The following is a 25,943-nucleotide window of genomic DNA, read 5'->3' on the forward strand; positions in this document are numbered from 1 at the left end:
CTAATTTTAAATTTACGCAAAGATGATGCAATCGAGTTAAATCATCGAAAAGCTTATTGGCTGACTGACAAATTTCGTAAAATGGAGAGGAGATCAAGTTCGAAAAATAAGGAAAAATTTAAAGATTCTGATAAAAACATTGGAATCATAAACTTCTGATCAAATTAATAATTAACTTGTTTGTCAAGTCATTCATAGATTTATATAAAAAAAAATAGAGATTAAGTTATGTAGTACAACGATACTCAAATTTTTCCATTCCAAGTTTCAATTCAGTATCGATAATTTCAAAAAAAAAATCACCTGGTCAAGGTTTTGACCGATATCTCCACGTCGGCGCCTAATACTCGATCACTAATTCCCAGGAAAACCTCTTGATTTTGTTCGACAAGGCTTCCGACTTCTGGCTCGGAATGCGACTCGTGATTTCGAAATACGGTATCGTGAACAACAATGTTTGTAAATTGAAAAATGCGCTTTTTAGATTTAGGATTCTTTCTCTACAGGTTTCTCAGAAACATGGAGAGTAACAAGTAAACAGACGGTTGGGTAATGGTGTTAAAGCTTTAATAGGATCGTGCGGTAGGACGATCAAATAACGAAGACTTATCGTTGGATGGACAATTTAATATAGACAGAGTGTTAATAACGTGTTCGTGTTCGTTCCACGATGCTGTTGGTTTCGTTTTATTTGATTAACGTCGATATATAGTGCACAGGAGGAATATCAATCGACATCCTTTTGTCTTCACGCCATGCGAGAGGGATAAAATAAAATTCACAAACGATCGTGTAATTTGCGATGGCAAATATCCGACCGACAGTTTTCCACTTGCCGTTTTCTCCTATTTTCCGATAGGCCACTACTGTGATTTCATTTAATCGCGTAAAAATGCTCCCAACCTCGTCTATTTTCCCTCTATTATCCAATAAAATACTCCGTTGTTCGTATCGATACGAATTTGTATCGATGCCCAATCTTGTTTCATCTGAACACTTGTTACTCGAAATTAACAGTGGTATATTTCTATATTTGGATCCGAGACGAGATTCATTGAACCGTCAAGGTTCAACTGAGTGTGTCCCTCTTAGGCAATATCATTTATTTCGAGACTTCGATATGTATAATATGTACACATTGTAGGAAGATAAATAAATAGTGTTTAAAACGATTGAGAAATTCGTAACAGCTGAGAGAAACCTAAGAATCGTGTCGAATAAATTAATTTATAATTGTTATATTAGATTATTAGAGCAATGCTGTTTTAGACGTTTCAAAATAAAACAAAATTGCATATGATTTGATTTTGTTTTAAAAGTTCATAGCTTCTAAAATTACATTATTTATCCAGAGAAAATTGTTTATCATAACTCTAGAATATACGGGCAATGAGTGCATAATAGTTTATCATGACATGAAATTGCATTAGGTTTTATTACAATAACAGTTTCGTTTTAATTTTGCAACTAATTTTCGTCTAACTTTTGTAATTCGTTTATTAAACATCGTTCTTCTAATTTTCCTATATTTATGAGATAACTTAATGTACAAAATATTCGGTTATAGATGTTCAAAAATTAACCGCATAATTTTTCAATAAAAAAGTTAAAAATGAAAAAAAATATATCTAAGCGTAATATTACCAATTTGACGGATATTTCTCTTGATTTTTATTAATTTCTAATCTACCTTAAGCCTATGGTTCATCATCGAAAATGCACTTCACAACGAAACGAATTTTTCGTTGCATTATTATCAAGTTTCTATCTTTGTTATATTATAATAAATATCTCAGAATTTTCCATTTCTGTTCAAGGGATTAATACCTAAAAAAAACAAAATCGAAAGCATAACTCGTGTATTCTCGATGTTCACTTCAATTTTAATGAATCATATTTTAAATTTAAAACCGTACCTGTACGCATCTTTCCAAATTCGTATCGTATTCACAATTTCTGATAATAGAACAACCGACAATCAATTGTATTCGTTTCGATCGCATTATTCCAGGCGGAAATGAATAGTCTCGCGGGTCCGATCGGCGCGCACACGCATGCACTTGTGGTCCATTCATTGGCACGCGAGGCGACCGGAGACAGGGGCGCGAAAGAGAGCAAAAGGAGAATGAACTCGGATTACAATGAAACGCAAATAAACGCGAGACACGCAGGGAGCCACGAACGAGCGGTGGCGGTCTTTTTGCACGTGTGTAGGTCAGTAGGTGGGTCCTCGGCTGACTGCACTCGTCGCCTCTCGAACCATGCGCTTGTTGCAATTAACGTTCCACGCCCACGCGTCAATTTTAACGACCCGCCAATGCGTGCGAACGAGTAGCAAATTTAACCCTTCACTCACGATTTTTGGGAGAAAAGTGCCAATGTATGAACGCGTTCGCGAATCAGCTATTCCCAGCTATTCTTGTAAAAAAAAAAAATCGGAGTCAGTTTGAATAATTAAAAAATTCTTTTTAATCGTCACTTTCAGCTTATAGATGTTTTAAATGTTAAATAGAAATGTTTAATAAAAATTTAATATAATATGAAATTTATTTCTATTAGTAGTAAGCCTAGATAATAATATAGTTGGAAATAGATTGAAAGGAGGAGATTCTCACTCTGTTAAAAAATTGTTTCAATGAAAAATAGATAGCCTAAGCATGTAAAATGTTCTCTATTTATATCTAAACTTTCTAATGCCAGACAAAGAAAACCTGTTACTATTTTATCGTTCAAGCATGGTTGCAACTTTGCAAGTGTCTTCTTCACATATAATATCCATACATGTACATATCTATCTATATTCGTGTGAAAGTCACGATGCACCAGGTTAATGTGCGCCACTTTTCAATCTTTCATTTATAACTGACCGTCTTTTTTAATTTTAATCGAATATTCCGTTTGGATTCAGGCCCGAATGTATCAGCCCTTAAAAGTGTCAAGCCTTCTTGCGATAAGATTAAATGTTTACGAGCGTTAATCTTGACCTTTGCACTCTATCTGTGTATTTCATATGCGTATTTTTTGCATCACTTCGAAAGATAATTTCACGTAAATTACATTTTATTTTTTCCATCCGTTGTTTTCTTCCATTGTACATGATAATATGCTTTTTCCAAGCTTCTCCTCGTTTTTGCGCCTCTTTTGCTAAATAATGGAAGAAAATGGCTCCTTGAACAATTGCATGGAGTGCAATTGTTCCGCTCTCACGAGGGAAGTTAATTTTGCTGTCGATTGTGTCGCATTCAATATTTTTCTCGTCTTCTTCTCTCACGATATTCTGAACGCATCGATGACATCACCTATTTGAGTGAACAAATATTAGATGCAACGTTCAAGAAATATCTTCTACTTAATTTCTTACATACGGAATAGGCATAGAAGTTTCTTTATACACTTGTCTTTTCGTGATCCTACATGGAAAGAATTGAAGTTGATAATCTGTTGCTTTTCTGCGGATTTTGCTTACGTTGAAAGAGATAACATTTATGTGAATAATAAACATAAATTACAATAATAAGTAAGGATATAAAGATATTCGAAACTTCAAAAGACTTTGAAACTTAAGAAATTTCGAGAACTCGGAACTTATTTTTGTTGAAACTCTTGAAAATAATAATTCGTATAAATAAGTTATTAATTTTTATTTAACCAAATTTTGTAAGTCACAAAGATTTTTATTATTGATTATAAATTGAATTCAAAAAATTCCGGAAGCTAAATTTTTCAAAATATTTTTTTTTTCGAGAATTTTGAGACTTTATCAATTTTTCATATTCAAATTTCTAAAAAATCTATTTAATTAATGTTATGTTTATGTTAATATAAATTTAAGATACCTTCAAGTTTTAATATTTTTGTAACCTTCGTGTTTCAGGTTCTGCATCAGTAGAACAAAAAAATGGAAATGGTAACGCGAAAAATAACAAAACTAATAACAATGGGGTCGAGGTGAACCGAAACGAAGAGCAAAATGGATCTGGCGAGATCAAGGGCCAAGCCAAGAAGAAGTCGAACACACCTGGAAGTGGTCCTCTGTTGCAACAAGCGTACGTTTCATTATATCTCCATATTCATTTTATTTATGCTTTATCTACTCCCTTATTATATTTGATTTATTGCATTCGATTTATTGCACGATATGCTTATTCAAATTTGTTATTTGTAATGAAGCAAAACATATAATAAAATGAATATCATAATTTTTACTTTAATATTTTTTGCAGAGAGATATCCACCAGTCAACTCGACTTCTTCAGAATGCTCGATGAAAAAATTGAAAATGTAAGTTAAAATCTTAATTCCATCTTGTTTTTCTCACAATCATGTTTTATCTGTACAATCATTTTTTTCAATTTATCATTTTATCATTTACAAATTAATTGCATTATCTTTTTACGTAACGCCTTGTTATTTTCATACAAGATTCACTATGTGACAAAGCTTTCGGCTTATAAAACGATCAAGATCAACCTCGAATTACGCAATTATTTTCTCTATCGCGTTGGCAAAATGCATTGGAATCAGGGCATGTAAAATAGATGTTTCCTTAAGGCTTCATCGACCTTGTGGTCGCCTCGTCGTAACAATAATATTAATTCGTATGCATGTAAGTCGATCGGTCAATTATGTTACTTTTATCGACTATGAAATATGAATTTGCTCCATATTTCATCATCTCCATATTTAATGCTCTTACGTTCCTTCAGAAGACGCTCATTCTTTTTCACTTTTTCCCTCTTTTCTCGTACCGGTTGTTCTTGACCGTTTCAATATAACATTGATTTTTTTATATGGGGAAATTTTTTTTATATTTTTTATACAATGTTCATATAAAATCACATACTTGAAATATTATAATATTCTTTTGATATTTTTATTAGATATTTAATTATTACTATTTAATAATATTTAATAATAACAAAATAATATTTTTAAAATATTTTCAGGGTCCGGATTACGATGAAAGTCTCGACACGACTGCAAGAGCTGAACGAGTGTCTAATCTTCTACGTCAATGGGAATTAGCCAGTGTGAGCTGGTCGAGTGTCTCCGACTTGAACAACGCATCCCCATCCGCGATGAAAAATCGCGGTTCAGGATTGAATGCATCTCGACAGAGTCTGAGCGCAAAAGACAGGGAAGGAATAAGGAATATAGTTGGTGGTAGACCGGAGAGTGCACCTATTTACATGAGAAATGCGAATCGCGTGGATGGTCTCCAAGAGACTCACTGCCCATCGCCAAGTATGCCGAGACACGTATTAGAATCGATCACCCAAAGTCCAACCCAAAGTCTGAAAAATGTCACACCGCCTGGCTCCTCTCCAACCAGTTTGCGTTATCAAGACAGTTATAAGGAGTGCAACGCTAATCAGCCATCGGCCAAGACCGTAAAGGTTCATTACAGTGCTCAGAATCCTGTGAACGGGGAATATGTGACGCAACAGGCACTTTATCGTGAACAGTATTTGCAACAAACTGGGATAATCACGGTACCTTCGCAATATTCGACCGGTTCACCTGGTGGTAATGTCCTTAGGAACAATCCATACGTGCAACAGTATCAAATCACCAGCCCACAATTCACCACTCCGAGGAAACGAGGCTTCAATGCCGCACAAATGACGTGACCGGGCTGGCCGTGCACCACCAGATAAGACTGACATATACCATACACACTCACACAGATATATTCTGCGAATTGAGAGAAAGAGAGGGAGAGTGAATGGGAGAGAGCGAAAGAGCAAGAGAGCGAGAGAGAGGATAGCGAGCAGAACTCGACGGGGATTTCTCGAGTTCTTCGTCGAGACAAATTTATTCGCATGAACAGTAAAGAAGGAGAGAGAGCCCATCGAGGCTGGAGACTGACCAACAAACGGAGAAGATACTACGGATATTTCTCTACATGTTTCTAAAAAAGATTCCGTACATTTTCTTTGCAATTGGCAGATATCAAGCGATAACTACTTGAGTAATAATAAATAAAAGCGCAAAATACTTTGTTGGCCTAAAAGATAAATGTGATCCATTCAAAATAATAAAATAATAAAAACGAAACAAAAAATAGCAAAATCTCTAATGTAAATTACAGTTTAAGAAAATTCTTCGCTATAAGTGCCAAAATATAATAAGCAATTTAAGTGCTACGGAAAATATTGTGAGAGCGAAAGAGAGAAAAAAGAGAGATTATCCGTTGAACTAATACTCCGTTCTTTGTAATTCATGTAAATGAAAATTTTTCGATGTGTATTTGTATATTTATATATATGTTTATATTATATATTATATATATATATATATATATATATATATATATATATATATATATATATTATATATATATACATATGTATAATATAAATGCATATATTATATATACACATATATATATATATGTATGTATAATATAAATGCATATATTATATATATATATATATATATATATATATATTTTTTCATTTATACTTGTATTTTCGTTTTCTATTTTAATCAGTAGCGTCTCTACGTACTATTGATAAATGTATATTTCTAAGGGAAAAAGAAACAAAATGAAAAAAAATATAAAGGAACACACGCAAACGCGAATTTCGCTATAGTGTTTTGTATAATTGTGTATTAGCGACATATTCCGAGATATATATACTTCGCATATACGTGTGTATGCATTTATGTATGTATCTAAACTGTCAAGAAGAAAAAAAAAACAAGAAAAGATGTAGGGATTTTACTTATACCGTGTATAGATTCATTGTATGTATTGTATGGATACATTTAACTTAACGTGATGACTGTATATTTATATGTTGACCATGTTCAAAGTTAACGATATATATAGTTGATAATGAGAGTTTTATATTTCATGTTATGAATATGCTCTATATTGTGGAATACACTTAATCGAAATCGCTGCATCACCGTCGAAATCTGATTACTATATTTTGTTTCGTTGAGCAATTTTTTTTTTATAAATAAATTCATAATTTCTCCCCAACTAATGTATTATAGATCGTGACACAATGAAACCTACTCAAAAGATATCAGAATAATAATATTTAGTGTTTTTTATACTTATTAAAAAATCCAAAATATATTTTAATAAGTATATTTCAACAAATCATGATTATTAATCAAATAATATAGGATTTAAAATATTTTTTAATAAGAGCTTAAAAATCTATTGACAAGATCAGAATAAAGAAAACTAAAACAATATACATTGAATATATAGATTTTTATATGTAAAATATAATTTTTGATTCGTCAAAACGATTGGTATGCACTTTATGTGTAATCTGATTTGATATTCGATTAACAAGATTTCATTCTCTGGAAACCCCGATGATACAATACGAATCTAATCTTCTTATATTTACAATATAAATATATATATCATTGAAAACTTATTTCTAATTTAAATAAGGATTTATTTAAATTAGAAATAGTCTTTTCTAGATAGAACGATCAAATTATCTCATTCTTAATGATACTTTTAGTATGCAATAATTTAATTTCTAAATTATTTGAGCATATAAATTTTAACTTATTATTATTATTAAAATTTTGATCAATAAAATATAAATTTTACTTTTTTTTTGTACAAGTACACTATTTTTAATGTAGAATTTATTTTTTTGATTTTTATTCTAATATTAGAATTTTTAATTTGATTTTGATGTTTTTTCTTTAATTGAGATTTTTATGAAAAGTAATTTTTATTTAACATAATTTTCTTTCCAAATTTGTTCTAGATAAGAAAAATATTGTTCAAAAAAACATTTGAACTAATAAAAAATTATGTTGAAATGTTAAAATTTTTATATAATTTGTAATATTATTTCTTAGTTGGCTTAAGATGTTTAAATATTTAAATATCGTTTAAATGTTTTTAAGAATAAATATATAGATATTGAGTTACAATGCCAATCTAATTTGGGAACAATTTCATATGGAAATAATATATATTTTATGTACCTTCATAAATAGTGGTTAATTGACAATGCAGAATATATAGATAAATTTAATATTAAAAAATACAAAATAAGAAGCTTATTTAACAGCTACAGATTTTCTTAATTATATTATCATAAATTAAATAGAGAATAGATTTGATGTTCAAAGGTTATATAGCTCTCATTCTCATGTCATATGTTATTCAAAATGGAATAACATTATCAAGATACTGAATAATTAACTAAATATGACAATATTAATTATTATACCAATTATCTTTCATATGAGAATTATAATAATGATTGATCTAAAAAATCCAGATTTCAGAAAAAACTATTAAATTTTATTTATATAAAAAATCATTAGTTTAAAAAATATATATTATCTCTTATAAGCTAATAAAATAACTTATATAATTAATAATTTTTTATAATAAATGCAAAACTACAACTAATTAATACATTAAAAAATATATAATAATGCATTTAAATGCAAATATGTATTTATGAATTAATAATCAAAATGTATTTACCTTGATACTATTTAATTTTTATTTCAAACATTTTTTAATATTATACCAAAAACAAAGAAATATTTAATAATATTATAATTTAATATAGAATACATAAAAGGTAAGTATCAAGTATACAAATGGTAAGTATCTATAGACTTAAGAGAATTGTAAAAAACAATTTAAAACGTTTACCATATAGAATGATAATTATAAAGATAACTATATAAATGATAAATACAATTAAATATATTAAAATTTGTAATTAAATAATAAACAATTATATTAAAATTTAAAAAATATTTGTTTTTAAAAATATCAGAAAAAATTTCATATGTCATTTTTTTTCGAATTACATTTTCTTGATATAAAATTGCAAAATTAGCTGAAAATTTTTTTAGATAATTAAAAATTAAAATAAATATATACAATATTACAAAAATAGCTATATATATTGCAATAATATATCATATATAAAAACAAATATATATATATATAATGTATAATATATTTACAAGATATAAAATTGCATAAAATGAAATTTATTAAGATTTTCAATAGATTCAGATAAAAAAAATTATAAAATATTTTAAATATCGAAGCTTTTAGATGTATAATTTCGTAAAACAAATAGATAAAGAGAGAAAATAGTGAGACAAAGACAGAGATAGGGTAAAAATGTGGAAATCAACGCCATCTCTAGAGTGTCGCAAATGAAACACAAAAAGAAAGGATAGCAAATAATAAGAGAAGGATAGAGATAGTAAGAACTGGCTATTAGCGCCATCTCTTGAATATCAAAGGAAGTATTTTCTTTAAAAATTAAAAGTATCTTCGTAAAAATGCTAAGAGATGGCGCCGAAGGTTAATTCTTAACTTCTAGAGTGCCAAAAAAGGATAGCAAATAATGAGAAAAGGATAGATACAAGTAAGAATTAATCTTTAGCGCCATCTCTTAGCATTTTTACGAAGATACTTTTAATTTTTAAAGAAAATACTTCCTTTGATATTCAAGAGATGGCGCCGAAAGTTAATTCTTAACTTCTAGAGTGCCAAAAAAGGATAGCAAATAATGAGAAAAGGATAGATAGAAGTAAGAATTAACCTTCGGCGCCATCTCTTAACATTTTTACGAAGATACTTTTAATTTTTAAAGAAAATACTTCCTTTGATATTCAAGAGATGGCGCTAACGGCCAATTCTTACTATCTCTATCCTTCTCTCGTTATTTGCTATCCTTTCTTTTTGTGTTTCATTTGCGGCACTCTAGAGATGGCGCTGATTTCCACATTTTTACCCTATCTCTATCTTTTTCTATTATTTACTTTCCTTATCTATGTTTTAGTTTCATTTATGATATTCTAGATGGCGCTAATTTTTACTTTATTTGCCTATATGTTCTCTTTACTTTTATTTGTTTTGATGTGTGACGATGAGATGTCATTTTCATTTTCATTATTTAAATTTTTTTTGCAATTTTAATATAATTTCATTTTTAACGTAAAAAATATAAATATTTAAAATATATAAAATTGAAATATAGAAATTTTACATTTACAAATATAGAAAAATATAAATATTAATATAGTTTTAATAAAAAATTATACAAAATATTCAGAATTAATTCTTAATTATTTTTACAGTTTCAGATTTATAGAATGCATATAAAACATATTTAGTTTTTGATATATATATTCCATTATATTTCATCATTTAATTTTATAATTCCTAATCATTTCATATATGAATAATTTTTAAATATTTGAAAAAATGATATGTGTTAAACAATATTTTTGGAAAATATTAAATTTAAAATTTTTTTTGATAAAATATAATTTTATTTTTGAAAATATAATCTACAGTATATTAATTTAAATATTCGCATAATAAGAATTGACATAAAAAATATATGTTTTAATAGGATTTAATTTATAATTTAGAGTACATTTTCATGAATGAAATTTTAGAATTGATATTTTTTATATTTATTGTAACAGAAAATAGAAATATGCTTTTTAAATGACATATATTTTTTGTTTTTGATATTATTTTTTCAGATATAAAGAATTGTTATTATGAACTTATATGATAAATTGCCATATAATAAATGATATTATCACTTAAATATTTCTATTTGACTTTATAAAGTCAAATGTCTATGAACTATGCCTGTCAAATACATGCATTGAAAGGATTGAATTCATTAGAATATTTTTATGTAATATTTTTTTGAATAAGGTCAGTGTATTGGAATTCTTTTTATATTTAAACAATTTAAGATTCATGTATATTATAATATATAAAAATAATATATTCCTTCTGGGCGTGGCGTAAATATTATGTAAAACTTTGTTTATATCATTATTAGAATTTATTTCGTATTTAAAATTTGTATTTTATACTTTTAAATATTATTTTTAATATTATTATTACTTATATATTTTAAATTTATACTTATAATAATTTGAATTATAATATATTATAAAGTTTCAGGATTTTAAGGTTAAGTAATTTATAAAAATTTCACAAAATATATGAATCTTATACAGTTTATACAATATTTTTTGATTACTATTGCAATTATTTTTATCACATATTTGTTATCAATTCATATGTTTATGTAAATAAAAATTTAATAGATTATAATAACTAAATAATCAGTTTAATATTTTATTTTTGAAGGTGATATTATTTTAAAGATGTGGTGTTTAGAATTATATATAAGGATGAAAATATATTAAATGTGAAAAAAGAGCAAGTTAAGTTAGAAATATGGAAAAAAGGGGTAGTGCTGAACTTTTGAATGTTGAACAAAATAACTCCAAAAATGCCAGTTCTGATTCTCTTAATTCAGATAGCAAGAGCAGTTCCCTTAATTCTAAGATGGGTCAAGAATCGGTAATATAATTTAATTCATATATTTAAGTTTTTGATTTAGACATAATTATATTTAATTATATATAAGCATTAAAACTTCTTTAGGAAAGCTGGGATAAAGCATCACATTCCAAAAGTTTTTCTTCAAGCTCTACTTCAACAGATAATAATATTGTGTCTGCTTTAGAAACTAGAAAAGACAATCAAGTAAAAGTGAGTTTTATATAAATGATTAGGAAAATTGATGTAGTTTTTACATTTGTTAAGAATTAATTTATTACCAAAATTTGCTTTTCTTTATACAATATGATTTTGATTTCATTCATTTAATATAATAAATATTTCATATTTTTTAGGAAATCTTTTTTCACTTTTACTTTTACTTTTTTAGTACATAATTTATTGTTTCAATGTATAGTTAAAATAGCAGATACTTGTTTTATTATTTAATTGTTGTTTTTTATCAACATAATTATTTACCTAAGTCATTTTTTTATAGAATTTGTCTAGTGGAGAAACAGGTCCACCACTTTTAAATGGAGAACGTGTGCAAGGCATTGCTCATGAAGTAACTTATGTGTGTCCTTATTCGGGACCAGTCAGAGGAATTCTCAGTATTACAAATTATAAACTTCATTTTCGGAGTGTAGATCGTGAAACGCCTTATGTTGTTGAAGTACCGTTAGGTGTTGTTAGTAGAATCGAAAAAGTTGGTGGTGCATCTAGCAAAGGAGAAAATTCTTATGGCATTGAAGTATTTTGTAAAGATATGCGAAATCTTAGATTTGCTCATAAACAAGAAAATCATTCCAGAAGAGATGTTTTTGAAAAACTTCAACAGTATTCTTTTCCTTTATCTCATAAATTACCTCTTTTCGCGTTTGAATATTTTGAGACATTTTCTGAAAATGGATGGAATGTTTACGAACCTATAGCAGAATTAAAACGAATGGTAAAAAATGTTATATTCTCACGTTTAATGTAAAATAAAATATATTAGTGTTACAATTATTTTTAGGGAGTAAACAATGATATGTGGAAGATATCGAAAATCAACGACACATATTCAATTTGTGATAGTTATCCCGCTGTATGGGCAGTACCTGCAGCAGCAACTGATGAGGATTTGCAAGCATCTGCAGCTTTTCGAAGTAGAGGAAGACTTCCAGTACTCTCATGGATCCATCCAGAAAGTCAAGCAACGATAACTCGTTGTGCTCAACCATTAGTAGGTGTTGGTGGCAAACGTAGTCGCGAAGACGAGCGATACATTCAGTTAATAATGGATGCTAATGCACAAAGTCATAAACTTTTTATTATGGATGCTCGACCAATGCCTAATGCTGTTGCAAATAAAGCTAAAGGTGGCGGTTATGAAAGTGAAGACGCTTATCAAAATGCAGAACTTGTATTTCTTGATATTCATAATATACATGTAATGAGAGAGAGTCTTAGAAAATTAAAAGGTCAGTTTATGATCACTAATATTTTCGTTAAATTGCAATAAAAAAAATTATTATTTATTACTATTAATTAATAAATAAATTATTATTAATTATCTTTTAGAGTTATGTTTCCCGACAATTGATGAAACAAGATGGTTATCAGGAATAGAATCTACAGTTTGGTTGAAACATATAAAATATGTACTTGCAGGAGCATTAAGAATAGTAGATAAAGTTGAAAATCATAAAACTTCAGTGTTAGTGCATTGTTCAGATGGATGGGATAGGACAGCACAGGTAATTAAATAAATAATATAAAATATTTTTTAAATATAATATAATTTTAATATTTATAATTTTTTATAGCTAACAGCTCTTGCCATGTTAATGTTAGATCCATATTATAGAACTATCAAAGGTTTTGAAGTGCTAATAGAAAAAGAATGGCTCAGTTTTGGTCACAAATTTCAACAGGTCTACAATACCTGACCTAATTAAATATTTTCTGTGCAATGTTGATTTGAAAATGCTATAATTCTAATAATATATTTTAGAGAATCGGTCATGGTGACGAACATCATAGCGATGCAGACAGATCTCCAGTATTTTTACAATTTATGGATTGCGTGTGGCAAATAAGTCGTCAGTTTCCTAATGCATTTGAGTTTAATGAACATTTTCTAATCACTATTCTTGATCACCTATATTCTTGTAGATTTGGCACATTTTTATTTAGCAGGTATGTTAAATATTTTGCATCGATCGTTGTAAGACTATTATAAATATAGCTTGTAATACGCTTACAGTGAACGAGAAAGAGTTCAGGAACAAGTAAAACAAAAAACTGTTTCGTTATGGTCGTATACGAACAGTCAGTTATCCTTATATCAAAATCCTTTATATTGGGCTGCTCCTTATTATCAGCTTGTTCTAATGCCAATCGCTAGTATGAGATACATTAAACCGTGGAAAAGTTTATATTGTAGATGGAATCCGAGTATGCGACAGCAGGTATATAAAATATTCTATCACTTTAATTTCTGCATACATAAAATTATTAATTAAATTAAATAATTATTTCATATTTCTTCCATATTGTGTTTTTAAAGGATCCTGTTTATCAACGAACGAGAGAATTATTAGTTTTAAAAGAACAACTTGAAAAACAACTGGAAGAAGGTCGGCGTGAACAGGCTAGTCGAGCAAATCGATCAATGACATCACCGGCACCACCTAGGATACATTCGCCGGTTCATTCATAACATGAAAAAAATTGTTTCTTATCTTTCAGCGATCTATAATTATTTGTATATGACTTTTTTTTGCTCGCTATGTACAAAATACTCGTTGATAAAAAGAAAACGTTTATAATTTTTGTGCAAATGATTCTTCAGATTGATCCTCCTTCCCAAATATAAAAAAATATTAAACATTAAACATTTCCAAATGTTTTAATACACGAATGATTTTTTTCAGATTTATCAATTAAAAGTTTTATAGAAATATCTATGTCTATATATTCATTTTGTTTCTTTATTTTTCGATTGGATGATCAATCGCAGAAGCATTATAAATGGTGCTTCTGTTGATGCACTTAATATTATAGCAGCAGTGTAACTAAATAATACTGCTACTAGGAATATCCCACCCTGAAAAAAAAATTAAAAAAATTAAAATTATTTTCATTAACATTACTTTGATATTATTTAATAAAACTTTAAATTTTATTATTCTTACAATTGTGACGTAATCAATGAAAAAGGGATAAGAAGAAATCGAATATAATGAAAGTATAATTGCAGGATTTAGCAGATAACAAGCATAAGTTAATCTGCTCATAGGAAAGAATATTTTATTCGATAAAAATTTATTTATCAAATCTGTAAACATAAAAAAAAAATACTTAAATTAATCAATTAAATTGAATATAAAAAATTATAATAATTATATACAATATAATATGAATATTTTTTTAAGAAAAAAGTTACTTACTGCAATTATTCGTGCAACATGCAACTACAAACCAAGCTACACCAAAGGCCCAGGCTGTTCTGCTTAAGGCCGTATAAAGAATAGATACACCCAGAGTTAAATTTTTGTTTACAAGACCGAATAAAATTGAACAATTGCACAAAATTGCTAAAGTCCAACAAACGAATAATGTTTTCTGAAACATATTATGATTATATGCATTTTATTTAAGCTTTCAAAAAATATTGAATTATTAATTGTAATATACAATAATATAAAATCTATACTTTAAAACTTTTTATAAATATAAAAAATTGCAACATTTGTTAAATATAATAAAATTTCGACTTAATAAACTAATCTATAATCAATCTATAAAATTTAAATTTCATTTGTTTTTTTGACAATCAATTCGATAAATTATCATTATTATAAAAATGATTCGATTTAATTCAATTACTGTTTTTATACAAGATTTCTATCTAATTGTAAATGATGAGCATAGACTCATATAAATATCATATAAAAGCTATTTTTCAATGAAAAATTTCTTTATGTATCTATTAAAAAACATTTATAAAGTCATTTTATATATCTATTAAAGACATTCTTGTATATATGTTTATTAAATGTCTATTAAAAGACATTTATAAAATCATCTTGTATACATCTCGACCTTGCAAAGATTAAAAATACATAAAAATATAGATAAGAAATAAAATGTATAATTAATAAAAATTATATATATATTACCTTTGATAAATGTAATTTATAATTCCATTTTGTAAGAAGCAGACATGTACCCATTCCTATCAAATATGGTGGAATTCTTGTCCACGGACGTAAATAAAAGTATGTTAACATTTCATATTGTTCATTCAATCTAAAAAAATAATATATGTATATATATATATATATATATATATATACTTTTTAAAATATTAAATATATATTATTATGATAATATAAAAATATTTTATATGCTTACGCAGGTATATAATTATAACTGTAAGCCAAATAACCGGATGTAAATATTGATAAAATTATTGTAATAACACTTAAGCTCAATGCGATATTGTAATGTCTGAAATTTACAATTGATAATTAAATAAAATCAAATGATAAATAATTAAAAATCTGAATTATAAACTTACGTGTTCATTAATGTTAGAATAATTGAACCAAAAATGAAGAAATGCATATCATTGGGTAAATACCAACTCCAGCTGAGACACTGAAATTTATTATTTATCCGTTAAACGAGTCTTTTTTAAATATTGTTCAAATACGTGATAAAATAAGAATAAAATATTTAACAAAATTCGTACCTGTTCATTCCATGAAAAGAAGTTGTTGATATAAAGTACATTCCTCCACCAATATTTTGTACATAAAACGTGTATTTCCTCGCTGGATGGAATCATCGAAACTTTTTCCATCCAAGTAAAATTTAATATCAAAATCATGACTACGACAAGATATCCGGGTGTAAGTCTTGAAATGAAATCGGAATTTTAAAATTTTCTCATTAAAATCTAATTGCAACGAAATTTTAAATGCTTATAAATATTATACAATACCTAATGAATCGTTTAATGATCCCTTGTATAATTTGCGTCACTGATTCACTGAACGTTTTCTTTTTGTTTCCTTGTGATCTTAAATATGTATACGTCAATAGAAAGCCACCGGTAAAGAAAAAGGTATCCACCGAAAGTGTCGCATTGCTTAGTATTTGCGTGAAAAATTCGTCAGTCATCCGATATGCGATTACCTTGTTAGCTATATATATATAAGTATAGTTTTATTTTAAAAATTTTTTCTATATAAATGAAATAACGAAAAGATTAAAATTTATCTGTAATTAATGATGTCTCACCTATAGCATGATGCGCGTAATAAAGTGCATGCACCAATATGATCCATATCATTCCAAAAAATTTCATACCGTGAAATAAACGCATATCATCATAACCGACTTCCATTTGAAATATTTGCTTAAGAGTCGTAAACCACGAGAAACAGAGAATAAATCGTATTATTTTATTTTGCGGTTTCAACTCGGTCGTTACCAATTCATGACAATGATTTTCGCCTTTTTCTTCCACATCGTTTTTCAGTTCTATTCAAACATTTTATTATATATAATTAAATAATTTATTATAGATTATATTGATTATTAAAAAATATTCAAAGGATTAGATATTAATATATTCATGAAATAAAAATCGAATCTAAAGATTAAAATAAACGTTTGAGGCTTATTTATTAAAAATTATTATAAATGCATTAAATATAGCTATCTCTCTATTTTTATCTCTTTTCATCTGATGCAATTACTTATAAATAAAATTAATAAATTTGAAATTGATATTTTTGGCGGTATCGACTTTTGGCTTTTAGAATCGATTCTTCAAAGATTTCAGGAATATATTAACATATTAATCATATAAAATAAAAAGTCATTTATCTATGCGCGTGTTACAAAAAATGGCATATTTCATTTATCTTACGAAGAAGAATATATCTATACAATTTTGAAATGAAGTATATTATCATTTTTTCCTAATACTAATAGGCTTTAATGATTTTAAATGAAAAGTAGAATGTTTCTCTAATAAAAATAAAAAGAAAGATATGTTTGAAAGATAGTTTATGAAAAAAAAGAAAATTATGAAAATTTACATAATTAAGTAATTTATCATTTTCATGTGTAATATAGCATGTTTTCTTATAATAATGAAAAGAATTGAATAATAATTACATTTGAATAGTTAATAATGAAATTTAATAGGATTATCTAATTCTAAGATAATTAATTATTTTGATGATTGAGAATTTGTGTAAAACGCATGCATATAACGATATAATGTTTTAATGGAGAAATAATAAAATAGATTATATTTTTGATTAATTGAAATATATTAATATTTCGTAAGATAAATGAGATGTGTTACATTTTCGTAAAGTGTATTAAATGTGTTAAATATTGGATAAAAATATCAATATAATGTGAGATTGTTAACTTACCGGATACGTTGTTATTCTCAAAGGGAATTAACTCTTTTTTGTTTTTTAAACGTTTTTGGTAGACGAAACCATCATATGCTGTGCAAATTATTGTTACACAACATAGCAGGGCCAATATGATTCTGCAATCAAATATATATCAAATAGATCAGTGATTTTAATCAATAATTAACAGAGCTGGGGAAAATTTGAAAAATAAATTAAAACAAATATTAGAAGACTGAAATTATAAATAAATATTACATAATCTTTTCAAAACTTTCCAAATAAATAAATATTATTTGAAAATACTATCTCATTTAATTAGTAAATATTTAACATATAAAATATTTCGTTTGATGTCTAAATTATTGACAAATATTATTTATTATGTACATTCTAATTCGATGTGAATATTTATTTTCCATTTAATTGAAACGTAATAGGCATCGAAAATTACTATGTCGAATTATATTATATCGAAGAAAAATTGATTTGCAAAATTTTTATACCATTCAAGAGATAAAAATGGAATGAAAATATTTATTTCTACTCATGTACTCATTTTTTTCGCCTGATCTAATATATTCATCGCTTATAATATAATAAATTAAATTTATCTACATCTTGATTTTTATTAATTTTGAAAAAATTTATTACGCTAATTTACATACATGATGAATATTATATTCCATTCGAGAAGCCATTCATGACCGCTTCTGAGGTCAGTGATTTCGACCAGTGTTAAACCTATGGAAAAGAGTTGTCCAATCAAGAGAGTTTCATTATGTAACACTTTATCCATCATCGTGGCTATCTCAGTTTTAGTGCAGGATGCCGGTAAGCAAAGTCCAAGTGTCACTATGTCCTAAAAAATGCATGATCTCTTAAATTTCTTTTCTCATTATCATTTAAACACGTTAGTTGTATTAGTTGTATTTTTTTCAATTATCAATTATTTTCATTTCTTTTTTTTTTTATTTAAATCAATTTTCTTTCTTGATTTTTCTTTCTTTCTCATTTTACATTTTAAATTTCAATAGATATAAATTCTAATGTAAATTCCTCGTGCTTACTTCCTTCGATAATTCTATATGGTACTGTACAGTACTGTTGTGTCTCATACGGGCGGCAAAGAAATGAAGTTCATACGGTGGATATTCTTCATTAGAATTTCGATACAATGAATTGTTCTTCTGAATTTTCTCCGACAGGGACAGCGTGTAATTTTTGGATATATAATTGCAATCATTTTTGCCTCCCAGCCAGAAATTGTTCCCGTTTATGAATCCCCAGGGTGGCACTCCGCTGGCGTCCAACACTTTAAAAAATAGCAGATATGGTTTTTAAAAGATCGAATGGCAAACGATGGTAAGAAATAAAAAGATCAAGGTTTGATCGTATTCGAAACCAGTAGCTGATCGAGGAAGAGCGAAGGAAACTAGTTTCTTGTGCAACACGCGAAGAAAGTCTCGGATTTGAGGGTTGCCGTAGCGAAAAATCAAACATCGTGACACAATCGTGATACGTAATCGTAATGTATATTCGTTTCAAGGAGAATTCGCGATTGCACAAGAGTGTTTTCTTGTGTTTTAAATTATTATATCGAATTTTCCGCGGATGTGAATGCACGTTTGTATTAACGATTGGATTACGAAACATAGCACCGCAAATGCACGATCGTTATGTTGGTCCCACATAAGGTGTGTACAGTTGGTTTCGGCACGTTTCGACTCACAACCGGTCGGAGAGACCACATTTTCGTTCCCTTCTTTTTGTCTTTGATGCACGAATAATTCCCTCGATCGAAATTTTATATTTATTTAAACTACTAACTTCTTAAACCCCACAGCACGTCGTGATCTATCGCTTTGCGAAATTGCTCCATTTCATTCCGACATCTGCTCGCATTCAGAATATCGATGTATTCCGTGATCGCGTACACTGGTAATGTTTCCTTCATCGTCACCACATTTCTTGAATTTGCTTCGATCGATGCGCAAAGCATCGTAAATAATAACAAGGATAACCACAAGAAAGAAATCTTTGTATGTTCCATGTTTTAAATAGATTGGATATTTTCACTTAATTTTTCAAATTCATTGACGAAAAATTGATGGTAACCGAATGAATTCTATATTCTATATCGCGAGAAAGAACGTTGTTGAGTGGAGATCGAGGGTGAACACGACAAACGACACGATCCCTGACACGACCGCAACAAGACAACAGGTACCGACCAAAGAACGGACTATTTATTTGCATGAGACCACCGACTAAAGAGACGACCGAGAAAGGACTGCGGTGCAGGAGGAGTAATCACAGAATCCGAATGGAAAGCAAGCCTTCCCTCCTGGTCTGAGTTTGCATCGTTGTTGTCTTTGAAGTTATACCAAGACACCCCCACCATGAATTTTTAACTTGACCATTATTTCTCACTAATTGAATTTACATCATCGTTATCATTTTAAATATTTTTCCTTATTTAATGTAAATTATTTTTAATACGTAACAATATTCTTCTTTTTTTTTATCGTTCGTTAAATAATATTGATTTTATCTTTGAAACATTTGCATTAGGAAAAATTGTTCGTTTCAGTTACTTTCTTCCAGGTCAAATTCTTTGTTCGATAATGTAATTTTCTACTTTCAATTTTTTTACTTTCAGATATTCGAATACTAAAAATTAAGAAACTCTTTTTCCTTTTTTTTTTTATATATATATATTTTACTCAATTTTTTCCCTTCCAAATTCTGAAAATCCAATTTTATTGCAATTTTGTCACAACGTTTACAATCATTTCCACAAACAGTCGCCTCTAATTATGTTTCTTAATTAGGACTATTCATGGTTTACCAGACTCGTCTCACGTGCGTGCGACAAAAAATATCGAAAACTATGACAAGTATGTAGCACGACTGGTTTTCTAATGCTACAAGTCGTTCAAATATTATATCAACAGTTACGATGAAATCGATCTTGTTTTCAATTCTCGTTTCAATGATATCATTCGATTAATGGAAAAGCAATATGATGTGATACGGATGATCGATACACGTAATCGAGATAAAATCTCCCTTATTGACGAACTTGCTCCTTTTCCTTTTCAACATCCCTCGATTGTCTTGTTTTCTTTCAAAAACTTTCACTCGATTGCGCGCACGTTTAATGCTCCTTCCACTCGATTTTACATTCGCTCCTTGCGAGCAATTAGCATTCTTATTTTATTGACGCTATTAGGCAAAGTCTCTGAGTTACTTCATCAAATTTCGCCGTAACGTAATACTCGCGCAAAAATCTTTTTCGAAGTCGATAAAAAAGCGCGTTTACCCTCTTAGTTTGAGCGAACATCTTTTTGAAATATGATCCTTTTTTATAGTGTCCGAAGAATTTATAATTCTCTTTTTTTTTTCATAATTATAAATTTTTGGTAATCTCTATTACTCAAGAAAAGAGATAAAATCTTCTAATTAAAGATTTTGATTTATTGAAAAAAGATTTAAGAAACGAGAATTTTATATGTGATATGTGAACATTATAATAAAATTATAATAATTTTTTAAATGTGATATTTTAAAGAAAAAAAATTCAATTTTTAAATATGAATTATTTATTTTGTATACATATATAAATATAATTATAAGATTCTTGAAAAGCTATTAGCTACGATGAATCTACACGTGGCCCAAAAATAAAGAAATAGAATTTAGAATACAATTTGTCGTTGAAATATAATCGTATTAAGTTATTAAATTCCATGAGAGAATATATTTAAGAATAAAATATGCCAAAAATTAACTTTCAAAAGTTTTCCATAGAAAGAAATATATCAACAATGATTTATAGTTTCAGATGATAATGAACGGTAGAATCCGGATACTGTTACTAATCCGGTAACAATAGAAAATTTAAACCGTAAATTCTCATTTCATTATCTTACAATTTCATCTTCTAATGTTCAAGCTTATTTAGAGGTATTCAGGTATAAAGAGGTATACAGGTAGAGAGATATATACAGGTATATATAGGTATAATAGATATATACAGATATATATACAAATATATATATATTTTTTAGCTTATTACAAAATGCAAAAAAAAAAAAATAAACGTTTCTTATATAAAATTCTTGTATAAAAAATAATATTGAAAAAAAAATTAAAAAAAACGAGCAAAAGAAAATTTTTCATGACATTTTTTTTGAAAAAAAGCCATTTAAATTATGCTAAAAATATGTTTTATAACATTAAAAACAATAAAGATATTTAAATGGAGTCTATAAAAATGCAAGTAAATTAAATATTTTATTTTTAGATCATTTTTTATTTTTAAATCATAATAACTTTTTTAAATATAAGTTATTGATTAAAGATATATCGTGGCATTCGTAAAATTATCAAATTTGTTTTTTAAAAAAATAACTAGTATTATTTTTTTTTATTTTATAATTATTAAAAACATGCACATATTTTAATAATAATTAATAATAAATTACAATGAGATAGATACTTAATATATTTATTTTTTTTTCATTTATAAAATTCATAAAATTTATAAAATTTTTTTCATTCATAAATTCATAGTTTGAATATCTAAGTAAATAGATTGATATATTTATTGTTAATTTATTACTCTATATAAAAAATTAAAATATTGATTTTATAAATATTTTTAAAAAATATTAATAATTTTGAAATTTTCAAAGTTTCTCATAATTGTAAAAGAATTATGATTGCCATTATTGGACTCTGTATATAATATTTTATTATAATTTATAAATATATAAATAATAAATATACTTCATAAATTTTCATTGTCTATTTTAATCAAATTGAAATCACATTTCAAAATATTCAAATAACGAGAATTTAATATTTATAAATTATAATATATATTATAAATTTTATAAATAATTATAAATAATTAATGGAATTTATTATTCTCACTAATAGAAATTTACACTATATCAGAATTAAATAAATATTGATGATTTTCATTATAAAATTTTCAATACAAATAATTACAAACAAAAACCTATCTCTTAGGGGTTGTTTGGGAATCTATAATCTATAAGAAGATACTACTATGCATAGTATATGGAAATAGACTCTCTATCCCTAACAAATGACAGTTTCAGCGATTTGCATTCGTTAAGATGAATGTTGAAACAAGCATAAAGAATTAGTCATAAATGTCTTTTGTTTGTTTAACAGGCCATATTGTAGTCGAGGTATAGTATGCTTTTAAGAATGTCCGAAGTCGTCTTCCTGACAAACATCCTCCGAGCTTCTTCGAATTCTTATCGAGTCGATATCTTTTTTTCTTTCATTCTTATTTTTTCTTTTTTCTTTTTTTAATTTTATCTTAGATAATATTAAAAATTGTGAAATTGAACAAGTGATAAAAATCTCTTAGAAAAAAAAAAGTTTTTGGTTACGAAATTATGTGTGTACTACGAAATGTACCACTTTCTATTATATATTTTTTAACTAATTCGTATTAAATTAATAAATTTTTTCGTGAATTAATATAAAAAATATAAAGATATATATATACGTACGTGTAAACATTATTTCCTGAGATCATTATCATATTTAATTATTAGCTAAAATTTATATATTCATCTTGGCACAAATCGTGTATATCAATATCATTTTGGATTGGAATCGATGTTAATTAAATATATAAATATATGATATCTGAATTGTTATTTATTAACTATTTCGTGTTTTTATAGTTAGAAAACAAGAATTGATTAAATTAGAAAATCAAATTAAATAAATCTGAAAAAAATATAAAAAGATAACTTTTTCATTTCATTAAAATAAAGTAATGTGAAAGTTTATTTTAATACAGCAAACTGTCTATAATGATTATAATTTAAATAATAACTAGTATATCTGAGAAGTATTTGGAAATATCATAATATATAATAACGATTTAAAAAAAACCTCTATTTAAATATTAATTTTATCTGGAGGAAATATAATCATTATTAATTAATATGATTTAAAATATAATTAATAATAATAATATAATTAATTATTTATTTTATCATATCAATTTATTAATTTATGTATAGTGTAATTTTAATAAATAATCAGATAAATAGACTGCAAATATTTATAGAGATGTATATTTTTTTTATAGAAATCAGTTGAATATTTTTTATTAAAATAGTGGAATCTTGACGAAAATAAATTTTAAAAATAAAAGATTCTAAAAATATATTTTTTATTTTGTATCTTTTATATAATATATATGTCTTGCATATTTATTCTTAACAATACATCGCAACATAATATATATATAATGACTGCATTAAAATAAATATACTATGTGTTAGTCAAGGTTGTACAAGGTCAAAAATAAAAGAAATATTTGTCAATATTTCGTAATGTGTTTATAAGTATTTATAATATTTTTTGATATTTAGATTATTCATTACAATTTACTTGTTATCAAAGTAATTATCTTTTTTCTATTCTTATAAAATAATATAATAATATTATTAATATTAATATTTTTTATAATATTTATTATTAATATTATATTTTTTATAATATTAATATTTTTTCATAAATCGATAATTTTAATTAATGGTATCCTAGAAATCGTGATTCAATGAAAGAAACAAATATTTTTATTAATATTTTTATTAATGAAAATAAAAAATTGACATTTACGTACCAAGAAGAAATGCATATTCGAATAGAATATCTATATTCAAATAATAAAAACTAGATAAGTTTGATAAAAAAAAATAAATGTATAAACATGAATAGAAATATCTGTAAATACCTTAATATAAAAATATTCAAAATATTTTTTAATTTTATAAATATGATTTAGATCTTGTAAAATCTTGAAAATCATTCTGTAATATATTTAACTTATCATATCATTTTATAAAAAAAAAAAATACAGTGTACTAATGAAAAAATTAAAGATTACCTTCAATTTTTGAAATATTGCAAATTACAATATTACAAATATAAAAAATATTGATTCTAAGAGATTATAAGATTTTTTCTTTTCCATTTTTTTCTAATAACTTCCATTTATGATGAAAATGATGGCTATCATGAACATCTTATATATGAATTGTATTATTAATTCATAAAATACGTATATAACAGGGAAAAAAATGAAAAAAAAATATTTTTATAGACATATATATAAGATTTAACGAGTTAATAAAAAAAATTTTAAACGACGAATATTAAGAATTGATAGATGTAAAACATGGATACATTTACATATTCTTTATGTATTTTTGCAAATTTTTCATATAAAATATAAATGTCACATATTTTTTAAGAAATACGGGCAGTCTAATAATAAATATCTAATCTTATAGTTCCAAAATTCCAATAATATTTCCGATAATATTCGATAATATTAATTATAGTTTAAATGATTATTATTGCCTATTTTTTCAAACATATAATTATTATATAATTGCTCATAAATTTTTAATGAAATATCAAATTCGTTTATTTATTTTCAATATTTTATTTTTCATATATATTTATATATACATATCATATATTTTTTTATATAATAAATTTTTTTATAAGATATAATATTGACATATTTTTACATACAATTAATAATTGTAAAAATAATTTTACAATTACATATTATTTACATTTATTATTTGAATATTTACATATTTATAATAATAATATAGTAACGTATAATTATATTTCTTATAAGATTTAAATGAGTTTTTTAAATTATATAATGAGTTAATTATCTGTATTTGAAAACTGGAAAACATTGACCATAAAAATATATATCAATTTTCATATTGAATCTTTATTAATATTATTTTATTTGCGATTATTTCTTATGTGAATTAAAATAAATTATTATCTCTTTGAATTATATTTGTGTTGTTAAGCGAAATAAAAAATATTATTTTCAACAAGTAAAAAGGAAATTGATGAATTGAAATTATTTTAAATTTATTAATTAAATGTGAGATTATTCATATAATATGAATCTTTTTTTTACGTTTATGTGTTTACGAATTCTTACACGCTACTTTATATATTGTGCAATTATTTGTAAACGTAAATGAACGATTTTTTTTTATTTTTAAAAATAAGAAAATGAAGCAATGTCAAATAAATTGAAAATAAATATTTTTTAGCGTTTATTGTATGATTGATAT

The 25,943-nt window shown here is 26.1% G+C and overlaps 3 protein-coding genes across 9 annotated transcripts in view; 2 read left to right on the forward strand and 1 right to left on the reverse strand.

Moving 5' to 3' along the window:
• LOC122716423 overlaps nucleotides 1–6,291 on the forward strand; it is a 32,460-nt gene extending 26,169 nt beyond the window's left edge. For 3 of the 5 annotated variants that reach the window (XM_043939477.1, XM_043939479.1, XM_043939478.1), the window contains exons 3-5: nucleotides 3,875–4,046; nucleotides 4,224–4,281; nucleotides 4,947–6,291. In XM_043939477.1, coding sequence (XP_043795412.1) covers nucleotides 3,875–4,046; nucleotides 4,224–4,281; nucleotides 4,947–5,630 — 914 coding nt within the window. In that variant the 3' untranslated portion in view covers nucleotides 5,631–6,291. The remainder of the gene's footprint in view (nucleotides 1–3,874; nucleotides 4,047–4,223; nucleotides 4,282–4,946) is intronic. The other 2 variants (XM_043939482.1, XM_043939481.1) reach the window with 1 other exon arrangement.
• A 4,303-nt stretch (nucleotides 6,292–10,594) lies between these two features.
• On the forward strand, nucleotides 10,595–14,154 carry LOC122716409 (myotubularin-related protein 2). 3 transcript variants are annotated; one of them, XM_043939440.1, is made up of 10 exons: nucleotides 10,595–10,699; nucleotides 11,144–11,359; nucleotides 11,444–11,551; nucleotides 11,838–12,290; nucleotides 12,357–12,804; nucleotides 12,905–13,080; nucleotides 13,150–13,257; nucleotides 13,338–13,522; nucleotides 13,590–13,794; nucleotides 13,893–14,154. In XM_043939440.1, the coding sequence occupies exons 2-10, from the start codon at nucleotides 11,234–11,236 to the stop codon at nucleotides 14,043–14,045; spliced, it is 1,962 nt and encodes a 653-aa protein (XP_043795375.1). In that variant the 5' UTR covers nucleotides 10,595–10,699; nucleotides 11,144–11,233; the 3' UTR covers nucleotides 14,046–14,154. The 3 variants fall into 3 exon arrangements, with proteins under 3 accessions (XP_043795375.1, XP_043795376.1, XP_043795377.1); XM_043939441.1 differs by lacking the exon at nucleotides 10,595–10,699 and adding an exon at nucleotides 10,945–10,963; XM_043939442.1 differs by lacking the exons at nucleotides 10,595–10,699; nucleotides 11,444–11,551 and having other exon boundaries at nucleotides 11,120–11,359.
• A 136-nt stretch (nucleotides 14,155–14,290) lies between these two features.
• Nucleotides 14,291–20,089, reverse strand: LOC122716405 (nose resistant to fluoxetine protein 6-like). The gene is made up of 13 exons (XM_043939436.1): nucleotides 19,600–20,089; nucleotides 18,840–19,084; nucleotides 18,438–18,631; nucleotides 17,785–17,906; nucleotides 16,634–16,876; nucleotides 16,335–16,536; nucleotides 16,083–16,248; nucleotides 15,909–15,988; nucleotides 15,743–15,838; nucleotides 15,508–15,637; nucleotides 14,776–14,950; nucleotides 14,521–14,663; nucleotides 14,291–14,432 (listed from the first exon to the last, which is right to left on the reverse strand). The coding sequence occupies exons 1-13, from the start codon at nucleotides 19,820–19,822 to the stop codon at nucleotides 14,304–14,306; spliced, it is 2,148 nt and encodes a 715-aa protein (XP_043795371.1). The 5' UTR covers nucleotides 19,823–20,089; the 3' UTR covers nucleotides 14,291–14,303.
• Between the last annotated feature and the right edge of the window lie 5,854 nt (nucleotides 20,090–25,943).

Source organism: Apis laboriosa, unplaced genomic scaffold (genome assembly GCF_014066325.1).
Source record: "Apis laboriosa isolate Shangri-la unplaced genomic scaffold, ASM1406632v1 scaffold45_cov149, whole genome shotgun sequence".
NCBI lineage: Eukaryota > Metazoa > Arthropoda > Insecta > Hymenoptera > Apidae > Apis > Apis laboriosa.